Source organism: Mustela lutreola, chromosome 3 (assembly GCF_030435805.1).
Source record: "Mustela lutreola isolate mMusLut2 chromosome 3, mMusLut2.pri, whole genome shotgun sequence".
NCBI lineage: Eukaryota > Metazoa > Chordata > Mammalia > Carnivora > Mustelidae > Mustela > Mustela lutreola.
In genome coordinates, this window is record NC_081292.1 from 44,679,961 (window position 1) to 44,692,560 (window position 12,600).

At 37.9% G+C, this 12,600-nt stretch overlaps 1 protein-coding gene across 1 annotated transcript in view; it reads right to left on the reverse strand.

Moving 5' to 3' along the window:
• Positions 1 to 12,600, reverse strand: part of SLC26A7 (solute carrier family 26 member 7) — a 121,078-nt gene that overhangs the window by 69,623 nt on the left and 38,855 nt on the right. The window contains exon 5 of the mRNA XM_059166053.1: positions 3,815 to 3,979. Coding sequence (XP_059022036.1) covers positions 3,815 to 3,979 — 165 coding nt within the window. The remainder of the gene's footprint in view (positions 1 to 3,814; positions 3,980 to 12,600) is intronic.

Consider the following 12,600-nt stretch of genomic DNA (forward strand, 5'->3'; position numbering starts at 1 on the left):
GAAAAAACCCGATTTTTACCCCATAAGTAACTAAAAAGGAATGTGCGATATTTCAAAGACCATTAAGAAATGGCCATAATTTAAAATTTATTATAGGTATATGAATTTAGAGATAAAACTCACATAACAAAGGGGAAAGTAAAACATGATACATGAAGGAATTTGGGGAGTTAAATAAGAAAGATGAATTTTGCCTAATTCTACCCACTTTTCTTGGGAATCAAGGAGATCATAAGGGTGTACATGGGGATCTATCTGAATATAAAGATCTTAGAAATTCTGAGAGAGGCACTCGAAGGATCAGGAGCTGAACGCTTTAGAAGGCTTTAACACTGATAGGAGAGCCCCTCCTCTGGTGAAGCTCCTTACCAGTTTTCAGATAGAAGAGAAGAAGTGGCCTCTCTGATCTTAGCTGGCATTGGTGGCATGTGATCTACATGGCAAATGTAGAAAGGGGAGAAGCATTAGGGCACATCTACTTCTTACGACCTATCAGACATCTGTTCTGCAATCTGACAGGGCAGAACCTGCCACCAGGTGTTTCTGACTCAAACTGCTCTTTAAAAAAATGTTTTGCTGAGGCAAGAACACCCACCAGTCCAGAGCAACCAAAGGGATGGAGATTTTAGATATTCAAACTAGAAAATCAGATTCTCTTAGTAGCACAGCCTCAGGCATCTCCCAGGTAGAAGACACTTAAGAAATCATCCCCATGGCAGAAAGGAGAGACCCCAACTCCAGTGACCTCAGAACAGGATGAAAGCAGAAGGTGACGTTGATAGCAAAGATCACAACTATCAAAATTAACCAACAGACATTTTCATTGGCCAAACTTGAATTCTTTTAAGAAAAATGAGTGTTCCGGCTGAGAAAATTAGGCGTGACCACTGACTTTTGTACAAGAGTCTCAAATACTCTAGATATTAATTTATGTTCCAAAGATAATCAGCTACATATTCTTTATCTCCCATCATTTGAAAGCCTGAGTAGCTTTCAAAAAGGATAGAAGTTGTGAAACCTCACAGGTAGGAAACATAGTCAAAAAGTGAACAATCCCCCAATGTGTTAATTCACCCTCCTCTGGGTTCTCTGGCCCTGATGATAAAGGCCTCCATTTTGTTTTCTGTTCTATACCTCAGACCTGAGTTCAGCTTTGGTCCTGCACACCCCACTCAAACGAGCTAGGGGCAAGTTCACACTTACATTATCATCATCAGTTTCCTCAGCCTAACTACACCAAAGCTCACTTTGCAAATGTCCCAGTAGAACCTATGCATGACACAAAATTTATTTCTTAATCTAAAGCTCAGATCACCACAATTTTTGAGGTTAAAATAACCACATTCATTTTTGAAACCCTGGCAAAGACTCAAAGCACCATTCCAACTCAGCAACTAAACAGTGTAGGACTCTGGGACACGGAAAAGCAATAGCAACTTTCTTCATTTTCTCTCAGCACACAGCTTAGCAATTCCCACCAACTGAATACAGTGACTGTAAAGCCAGCCATCTATAAATATTTTAAAATCTGATCCTGTTTCATTGTGAGAACTTAACCCCTTGCCTCCAAAAAGCCACACAGGATTTGACAGACAAGGCAAAGATTAAGTAGCTTACAGTTTTCCTCACAAGAAAATAAAATGGAAAAAAGAAAACATACACAAAACACTTTAACATGGCATTTTATATACTTGCCAGGAGAGAAACAAGCTGAAAGACTGAATGTCATTCCCCTATCAGGCTCTCCTGCCTCTTTTAACAGAATTAGAGAAAGGAGGGATGATTATTTGTGTGTGTGAATATGACTGAAGAGGCTAATTTGTAATTTGTTTACATTTCCTTACACTTCCCAGGCACAGATGAGCACACCATTCAGGAAGGTCAAGACAGAATCCAATGCTGATTTGGTTCTCTGGTGTAGACCTGGTGTCACCAGAAGTTGTAAGGGACCCGTCACCTGATGGCTTACAGCTACTTTGGTCTGCATTCCTTTGATCTGGGGCCTCCAGGCTCAGTTCCAGCGCTCTTGTTCTGGTTTTAAGCTCTCTTATAATGAATGAGTCATTGAGCAGGATATTACCTAAATAGCAAAAATTCAGAACCAGCTTCCAGCTCCATGTTGCCAACTATTATCTTTATGGACTGCTTTACCAGTCACTCAGAAAAACGCACACTTAAGCAGATAGATAATACTACTTTTCAGGTACCAGAGTGACCAATTTTAAAAATAGTAATAATTAGAGTTGACAATGATAAGGTGAGTGTGCAATATTAATGAGCACAACTTTCAGACTGAAATTTGGCAAACATCTTACATCCTTCTGACCCGGTAATTCCACTATTAGGAATTTATCCCAATGAAATAATCAGTGATGCAGATAATAACATACAAATAACAAAGATCCTCGTGAAGCCGTGTATAATAGTGAAACACCGCAAACTACCTTAACATCAGGCATTAGATGAAGAAATTATTGTACTTCTATGTTAAGCTACTATTTAGCCTTTAAGATCAAGAAAATTGAGGGTCAGAATTCTCTCACTATAAAACATTAATATTACTTAGTATGCAGCATTACATTGTGAGAGCTCAGGATGTGCTACCCCAAAATATGCCTGTTTGACGTAAGGATTATCTTCAGGTTGTTATTTTGAGAAACAGCAGACACAAGGAAGCTCTGGAAACAGAATATAAGTGACCCTTTTGTAAGAGAAATTTACATTCACAAAGGAACTCTCCACCTATAAGGTGTCTCCTTCTCCATAGAAGGAAAGGGTGACTCTAAATCACAAAGCACTCCCATCAAGAAGAAGGAACAAAATATATGTTTATAAAAAATAAAATATTAAAAAAAAAGAAGAAGAAGAAGAAGAAGAACAACTTAAATCTGCACAGCAAACCTTATCCTTGTTTACAGTACTTTCCCTGGTCACCTTCCCATAACTTGGCTCTGCACACTTTTTCCTCATTTGTTTTGGGTGAAGAAAGTATTTACACCCAAATTCTAGACTTTCTCAAGTTACTCATCTCTTGAGTTTCTCCCTTGCCTGTATGATACACATGTTAATAAACTTGTTGGTTTTCTCTGGTTAATCTGTTTTTTTGTTAAAGGATCCACAGCTCAGAACCTAGAAAGAAGGGAAATTTTTTTTTTTTCCTTCTCTACTACATAAAATTAAGAAATTAAGTAAAATGAAGTTTGGTTGCCCTCCAGTTTATTGATGAAACATTCATTTTCTTATAAAGCTCCATAGGACATGACTGTGCAGTCAGAGATTTTAGGTCAGCTTCAAAAGGGGACAAAAACAATGAAGTATTATTAGGGTAATATTTTGAAATTGGCCATAGGTTCCTCCCTCAGGTTTAAGTGACTTTTAGTAGCTCATAGTCGGCCACCGGGGCTCCGGCCACCAATTTTGCCCAGGCCTGTGATTTGAGCCAAACTGGAATTAACAATACTAAATGAAAGTGGTAGAGTGTCCTGTAGTCTAACTGGGCCCCAATCCCAGTAGATGACTTCCATGAGAAGTTGCAACAGAGCTGGCTCTTGAAAAAAATTCCAGTTATTTTTTTCTAATCATGACCCCAAATTATATCATACTCAATTTTTATGAAGAATTGCTTCCAAAATTAGTAGATAGAACATATTAAGTTAGCTTCATATCCTAAATTACATTAAAAGTATCCCAAAAATGATTGTATTTAAACCCACGTTCCATTCCTACCGAAAAATCTCAGTATTAGAATTCACCGAATTCTACTTTGTGAAACGCACTCCCAAAATACATGAACAAAGACATATGGAAAGCTCACGTAAAAGAATCCAAGTGGTCCAGATATATATGGCATTTTCATTCCCAGGAGATACTTGACTTGTGAAGTCACAACGTGCGTGGCAGCCCCGGTCGTCATCGCACTGATCACGGGCTCCGTAAGCAGGAAGGTGGCACTGCCCAGCTGCAGTGCAAACATGGCCACCTAAGAGGACAAAGGAGAGTGACATTTCCCAGACTTCCTAGAGGAATTAATGTCCAACACATTTTCATGTTCGTTCCACCCAGACCTGAAGAATTCACACGAAATGGGATTCTGAAATCTTATATATTCAATATCTGGAGTTTTTCTTGAAAATATAACTAGGTTCCAACACTTTCCAAATATTCTTAGGTATAGTGTAAGTGCTCCAATTAAAAGGAACACATCTTTCACCCCTGAAAATTCACTTCTTTTTTTCTCTTTTCGTCATCATAAAAAGGGGAAATATGCTCAGATCAGTTCATAGATGGGACTCTATGGAGAAAAATTAAATTTGCATTATCATTTAATTTAAGAAAAATTCAGAAGGACAGGATGCACTACTCCACACCCAAGAGGCTTAAAACCTCAAAAGCACTGAAGAAAAAAAGCCATTTCTTGAGTTTCTCCCTGGTTCTGAGAAATAGGAACACTTTCATGATTAGAATCTCTGTCAAGTGGTTCTAAATGGCCAATTCTAACAAGAAGATATGAGGACTTATTTGTATGTGGAAAAGAGCAAAAGACAGAGGTAGATTAAAGGGATAGGAATTCAGAAACCCAGGAATCAGTAGAAAAGTCATTTTCCTTAAACAGTCCTTATCTACTCATAGCATCGTGCTCCATGGAAAAACCACGTCATGACCAGGCATAATGATCAGGAGTGAGTAGAAGCTGTGCATTGAGTTCTGCTGGGCAAAAGATGACGGAAGAATCAAAACTCTCCTCTCTCACTATTAATACAGCAGCACTTAGTGTCCTTCCTTTGCCAGAGAGAGAGAGCTTTCAGAAGATGGCCCATCCTCTCTCACTGAATACAACTGTGTAAACTCCGTCAGGGAAACTGCAAAACACAAAATTCAGTCTTTTGAAAGTAACATTAAATTACATTCATGAATTTCCATACCGCAAAAGGGATCCTGAGTGGGTCATATTGATAGAACCTTTCAATGTGTTAATTATAATATTTAGGTCAGGTTTTAAAATTCCTGCTGGAAAATAAGATTAATTATTAAAAATCAGAGGAAAGAATAACAATGAGATCTCATTCTATGAAGAGCTCACAATGATGGGAAAGAGAAGTATAAAGTGCTATCGGATAACTCCAGAGCATAAGTTGCAAAATATGTCCTTGCTATCACCTTGCAAGGCCCTTTGACCAAAAGCAATCATGCTCTGAACTTGCACCAGAGTTTCCTCAAATCTGAAAACCTAGGTCCTAATCCTTCTCCTAGCCTGACGAATATAGAAAACCTACTGAAATTTTCTGAGCCTCCTCATCTAGAAATTATTACAGTGATGTCCGTGCTGTTTTGTAGAATCATTATAAAATGAAGATGAAATAATATAAAAAAGGGCTTTGAAACTTGTAAAATGTGCAACATACATGATGCACCAGGAACATGGGTGCCATGCATGCTTCCCCAGTACAAAACACAAGGCTCAGTTTTAAAAACGTACAAGAGGCCACCCCACCTTTTCCAACACTGGAAAATTTGAGAGAATTTATCAGTGCAGAAAGAAATGTATTCAGATTGTTTGCAGTTTAGCAGTCCCCTTTTATTCAATATGCAATAAAAAAAAATAATATGGATCGCCAACATAGAAATCAGGCAATCTCTTTCTGCCAACATAGGAGGCCAGAGCAGCAGCTTCTGCTACTAACATTTCTTTCTTTATTTTTTTTTTTTCCAGAAACTATGTGTGTGTTTGTTAAAGTAGAATTATCTGGAGGGAAGTATGCAATCAATGGTATAGGTACAAATGGAACGCACTGATCTTCTTGGCAACTCTTGATTCATAGTCTGTTGATTTTCATCTTGAAAACACAATCAGTTAAGAAAAACATTGAACCAATTTTCCCCAACCATCTATCTACTAGTAAGTAAATTCCGACTTATGACATTAACTCTTACAGGCCCTAAGGATAAAATTCACATATTATTGGGGTAAGATGAATACCAGAGAGACGGATTTTCAATTCAGCTAAATGTAGCCTACAAGCAATCCAGATCTTTGAAATTGTGAAACCTGTTTGCATATATGGAATTTTATGCACACATGGAATGTTGGAAAGTTCTCATCTGGATGCCAAGAAATATTATCTTCATTTATTGTGGAAGAAAACAGTTTTGGAAGCCCTTGTATAAACCATCATTTTACCTTCTGTTTATTATTTGTTTCAATTCTAGCACCTTTTTAGAAGAATTAATGATTTTTCATGGCTGAGAAACAAAGGTCACTTCACCTGAAGTCATTCACCAACCACTTCCTGCTAACCACTGCCTGTTATTAGCAGCTTCTTAGTCATTTCCACAGCTTGAATGTTACAAATGGAAGGGCTCAGGAAAGTTCAAGATAGACAGAATTCTGCCTTTTCACATATTGAAAATACAAACACCTGCCTTACAATAGAAACCAGAAAAGATGGAGTACCCTCCTTTAAAGCTTAGCCAAAAACTCAAAGTGCTTCTGTAATATTCTACTTCTACACATTTTTATGCTTAAAAAAAAAATCTTCCCAGCAAGAGATAAATCCCTAAAACGGAGAATTCTTGACTCTGAAAGGTCAACAAGCCCCTTAATTGCTCATTTCTGACACAAACCACTGGGTATTTGAAGGATGACTGCAAACATGTGAGATTTAACTGAAGAAAAATTACTCTTGTGGGTAACAAGAGTGACACCCAAGTGTGTATGCAGTAAATATTTATTGAGCAGACAAATAAATGACTTGGTACAATGTAAAAATCAGATGGCAAAAGAACTGACAAACTTGAAATGCATGCTATATTCCATCCGCTTGGGTAGGATATTTGTTTACTATGTACTCTTTTCTTTTTTTTCCACTGTGTGAAAACCACTTGCAAAAAAATGTGTAACACCCAAGACAATGGTGGCTATTTTAAGAAGGACAAAGAGGAAGAAGAGGAGGAAAAAGGAAAGAGAAGGATCAGAAAGAGGAGAAATTTTCCCACTACTCAAATTTGAACAGTTTTTCACATCAAAATTAGGGCTCTAGCATATAGAGGCTGATGTACATAGCTTGAAGACAGCAAGTACCCATCCAACGCAGGTTTTGTAAGAAGCACCCACAGATGGGTGCAACTTCCAAGATTATCTTAGAACTTAAGTATGTGAAATGAGGATCATTCTAGGCTATTCGTTCGGAGGCCCAGTATTTAAATTTTATATCAATGATAAGCATTTTTTTAAGTGAATGACTTAATAAACAGCCACCTCAGCTCCTTTTACTAAACATATAGATAAAAATAATTCTAAGCTGGTTAGCCAAGTCCCAAAATTTAGCCATGCAACATTTTATGAGAAAATAAATTTTATACCATCAATATATTTTAGCTGTTTGTAGTAAAGCTGATGATCCAGGCTAATGCTGAAACCTCTGACACACATTATCAAGGTTCACTAGCGTGATACTATTGAGTAATGCTTCTATAAACAGCATGTGTTCTATATAAATCGAATGCATCTCAGATTTCAGGCCATTTTTTGCAGGTGGTTTTCACACAGTGGAAAAAAAAAAGAAAAGAGTACATAGTAAACAAATATCCTACCCAAGCGGATGTAATATAGCATGCATTTCAAGTTTGTCAGTTCCTTTGCCATCTGATTTTTACATTGTACCAAGTCATTTATTTGTCTGCTCAATAAATATTTACTGCATACACACTAGGGGCTAGCTGTAGCATTGTTCCAGAATACAATGATAAAGATACAGTTCATGATTTAAAAAACCATACAAAGAGAGGTGAAACGAAGATGTTGGGAGGGGGAAATATTAATCAAAAACATAAAGAACTGTAAGGTAGATGTGTGACTTAGGAAAGTAAAGTCTGAGGAGCTCCTTGGGTGGGAGCTAAAATGCTTAAGAGCTGTGTTCTTTTCTGAGCAGCATATGCAAGTCTGGGGAAGAGAGCTAAATTGCTCATAACAATAAGAAAACTACTGAGTTCTGCACAGGGATATGGCAAAAAAGCTTGTGTGGCCAGAAAACTTGAGAATAAAAAAATGTCAAATGGATACCTACGCACTGTGGATTTGAGAACATAAAACCCTCTTCCATACCGTTTGGTGCTAAAAGGGAAGGAGCTATCAAACCATGCACACTTCAGTTCTGAAATATAAACTCAGTGTGGTAGACAGAATTTTTCCCCAAATTCCTATTCCCAGTTATTCAATAAAACACTAATTTATGGGGTCACTTGGGGGGCTTGGTCAGTTAAGCACTTGCCTTTGGCTCAGGTCATGATCCCAAGGTCTTGGGATTGAGCCCCACATCAGTCTCCTCGCTCAGAGGGGATCCTGTTTCTCCCCTCCCTCTACTGCTCCCCCTGCTTGTGCTCTTTCACTCTCTGTCAAATAAATAGATAAAATCTTAAAAAAGAACACACACACTAATTTATGAAGGAATTTTGCAGATGACATTAAGGTTATTGCCTTTATAACAGGGAGAGTATCTTAGGGAAAAAAATAGAAATAGATACAGGTAGATACATACAGAAATATATACAGGTATGTCTGCATACATATATATATTTCCTCACTCTCTCAGCTGAGAGCACTAGAAGGAACAACACCCAGTTGCAATGAGCATACCTAGCACCCAGATCTTGATCTTGGATGCTATTTCCCCAGTAACAAGAGCCAGGGCTCCTCAAAGAAATGGTTGACTCTAGGACTGGGGAAGGAAATATACATTTGGAGCCTGGCTTATCTTGTAGTGTCAGAAACAAAGGAAGTGCTCCAAAAATAAACAAACAAATAAATGGGGGGGGGGGTATGTCAAAGAGGGACATAGGAGCCAACTGAAAGCTCTCCCAATGCCCAAAGCTATAACAATTTGAGGAACAACATAAATAAAGTAACATTGGACTATAATCCAAAGGATGAAATAAATAACCTTAAGTCCATACTGATATAAATAATTGATTACATTTTTTAAATGGAGGAGCTGGGAAATCTCCTGTGTAAATTATTATTCCACCTCTTAACTCCCACCTCTTAAGTGTGCTTTGCATGTTGACTTCTTTCCAAAAAATACAATATGAAAAGGAAGGAATAGAGAAACTTCACATTGGAGCAACCTAACAAACACTAGTTCAGCCAAGTGATTAAGGTTAACACCAAGAATGATAAGTTATACTGATAGTCTAGATTTCCGATGTGATGTAATCAGAATGTCACTCTGTCTCCCTGGTCTTCCTCCTAAAAATCCATAAGCCCAGTCTAATTATGAGAAAAATATTAGACAGATCCCAACAGAGGGACATTCTACAGAACACTGACCAGAAGTTCTTAACCTGTTAAGGTAATTAAAAACAAGAAAAGTCTCAGACATTTTCAATTAAGAGAAGCCTAAAGAGAGATAGGACAATTAAACATAATGTGGTGTACTGGATAAGATCCTGGGAACAGAAAAATGGCATTAGGTAAAACTTAAGGAAAGCTGAATACTACATGTGGATTTCAGTCAATAGCAATGTATCCATCAGGCTTATTAATTGTGACTAATGTACCACACTAATGTAAGACGTTAATAATAGGGGAAACTGTAGGTGGATGGAGTAGGTGGCAGCTCTGCTCTTTTTGCAAATTTACTGAAATCTAAAATTATTCTAAAACAAAAAGTTAAAAAAGGGAAAGAAATCTCCTCCACATCTTCCACAGAATCTTCAGGTAAGTTGACATTTCTTCCCCATGTGTGTGACGCATTTGATGAGTTCCTGAGTTCTGCACATGTGGACAGGGGGTGGGGGGTGAGGGCGAGGAGGGCACTTCAGAGGAACCTGACACAGCTGGGCATCAAAGGTATGACTGTGCGTAAATAAGCACACCAAGACAACTGTGCACACATATAAAAGAGAGGAATAGAAAACATGCCATAGATTTCAGAGGGAGTGGGAATTATGCTGGATTGGGGTATACTCGTGCCTTGACACATAAGGAGGAATCCAAGCGGGAGAAGTTATTAGAAAGCATTCCAGAAGGAGGGGAGAATATGAAAATAAAGCAGGACAGCATGGGATATGTTCAGAAGACACAGAGCTGCTGGTTCCAAAGGAGCACAACTAGCCCGAAGGGAGTAATAGAAAATAAAGCAGGACATTTTGAGTCAGAATATGGAGCACCTTAAAAGTAGTGAAAACAGAGTTTTGCAGGAGTGAGTGACCTCACTCTTCTATACATTTATTAAACACCTAATTTTGCCAAGAAGTGTGTTGCACACTGGCTCGAAAAGAAGACCTGGGCTTTGCTAGAATTAATCTGATGATGAAATGTGGAACAATTCACCATTTAAAAGGTCAGCTTAAGAGGAGTAACTAAAGGAAAAAGGACAGAAAACACCTAAACTGGACACAGCAGGAATAGAGAACAGAAATGAGCCATGTGTTGGATAATCCAGAGGCAAATTGATTTTAGGCTTAGGAAACACATTTTATTTTTCCATTTGATTTTTTATTGTCGAATATATCAGAAATTCGCTGGTGTTAGGAATTATTTTTATTTGGAACTTCATGGTTGAAAGGGGCACCATAATCTTTTCAGTTCTCAGACTTTACTGGGAAAAAAAAAAAAGCCTCTAATGCAAAAGGCGATGAGAATCAGAAGTGCTATGAGTGTACAGTGAGCTGACTCTTCTCCCTCCCTTTCTGCCCCAGTTATAGAAAACAATGACATCATAGGATGGGATGACTGAGCACGATAGTATTAAAAGGCACAGGAGCAAGGGAGGAGGCTGTATTTTTATTGTTCCCTGGGTGCTGGCCAGGGAATAGCTGTGGGGAGAGGTGAGAGATTTCACTGACTAGGTCTTCACATTCCCACTGGATGGATCTGACAAAATTCATAACCAAATTAGAAGATTATAATACATTTTCTTATTCCTTTTTCATTAAGAACCATTTACAGTTTAAACAGATATAAACACATTCTTTATCTTCTGGTCAGGGATAGAGAGAGAAAAATGGTAAATTAATAAAAGTTTTTAAAAATCTCAATTTAATTTTGGTTACTTAACATAAGTGATACCATTAACATTTAATTGACCTTTTTCTTATTCAAATTATTAAACTTACATTTATTAAATACTAGCTACTGGAATTATAGGGATAAACAGTCTCTGCTCTAGAGACTCACAGTCCAGAAAGGCAGGTGTAAATATGTGGAAAATATTGCCTGGTAGAAAGAAAAATCCTGTTGTGTAAGTCACGAGCAATGTCTCACCGAAGGAAGTGGGAAAAATCACTTATAACCACATCAAGAGATATCAGGGAAGCCTTCTCTGAGAGGATTATATTTAAGTTGAGCCTTGAAGGACATGCAAGTGACATGGAAAAGGACCTTGAGTGCCTGGAGGATGGTAGGCACACAGCCATACAGCCAAGACCATTGCCGCAAAGCCTAGTGCATAGGCTGCTGCTACCACTGAGGAGATGAATTGTGGGAAAGAACACACCCAACACCTGACCTGAGAAGCTACTGGATGGAGTTTCCTTGGTTCCTATCTCAGTATGAGGAGAAAGCCAGGTAGCTAGCATAGCAGTTAGGGGGATGTATACCAGAGTCCAACTCCTATTTGGCTAGTTCCTAATTATGAGATTCTAAACAGAAGTCACTTTGCCTTTCCGTATCTTCATTTGTATAATGGGAAGAATAAAATGATTTATTTCATAAAATGGTGATGGGGATTGCATGTATGAATACCTGCACTAAGACGAGAACAGAACTTGGCATATAGTAGGAAACTAACTATTATTGTTATTTTCAATGTGAAGAATTGTTATTGTTATAATTTTGAGGATGTTATAATTCTACTTTTAAGTGTATTACTTCTGAGCTTCGCCAGGTACAAATACAGCTGAAAAGATTTAGATTAAACAGAATAATGACTTCCTGATGATAATGGTTGTGAAATAGTGAAACATCCTCAAAAGAAATTTTAGATTACCTTCCCCCTGCACTTTAGAAGAATGAAGGCAATGATTTTTCAGGAAGCAGAATATAGGATGTGCTGAATAGGCAGGTTAAACTAGTCTAGATCTTAAATCTTTCTATATTCATGATCTCATTATTTAATACACCTAAAAAATGTTCAGTACTAAACCAAAAGTAAATGAAAATCTCCTATTTGGGTCTGCAGTTGGTTTCCATCATTCTTGAAGATGTAAGCCTGTGTGTTTCCAGAATGCAGAAGTTCAATAATATAAGGCTTTGCGCCATTGAACACCCCCACCTGTGTCACCCCATGCTTGTGCAACTGTCAAACAAAGGAGCTGTATATCCCCATGTCCTCCAGGGCAGAAATCTTGTCCCATAGTCGCTTCAGAAAAGCAGAGCTCGGGAAAACTTCCAGAAGTAAATGTGCAGGGGGCAATCCTAGACCCCTCTCAGTTCTTGGAAAAAGGAATGGGCAAGATGCCCAACATGAGAATAATAAAAGCTACAGGCAGAAGAGAACAATGATTTTTAAAAGTGCCTTAACTTTTATGGAGTGTTTGTTTCCTCAACAGAAATGCTTACTGATACTGACATTTTAAAAGGTTCCACCTTGCCTTGAAATTAAC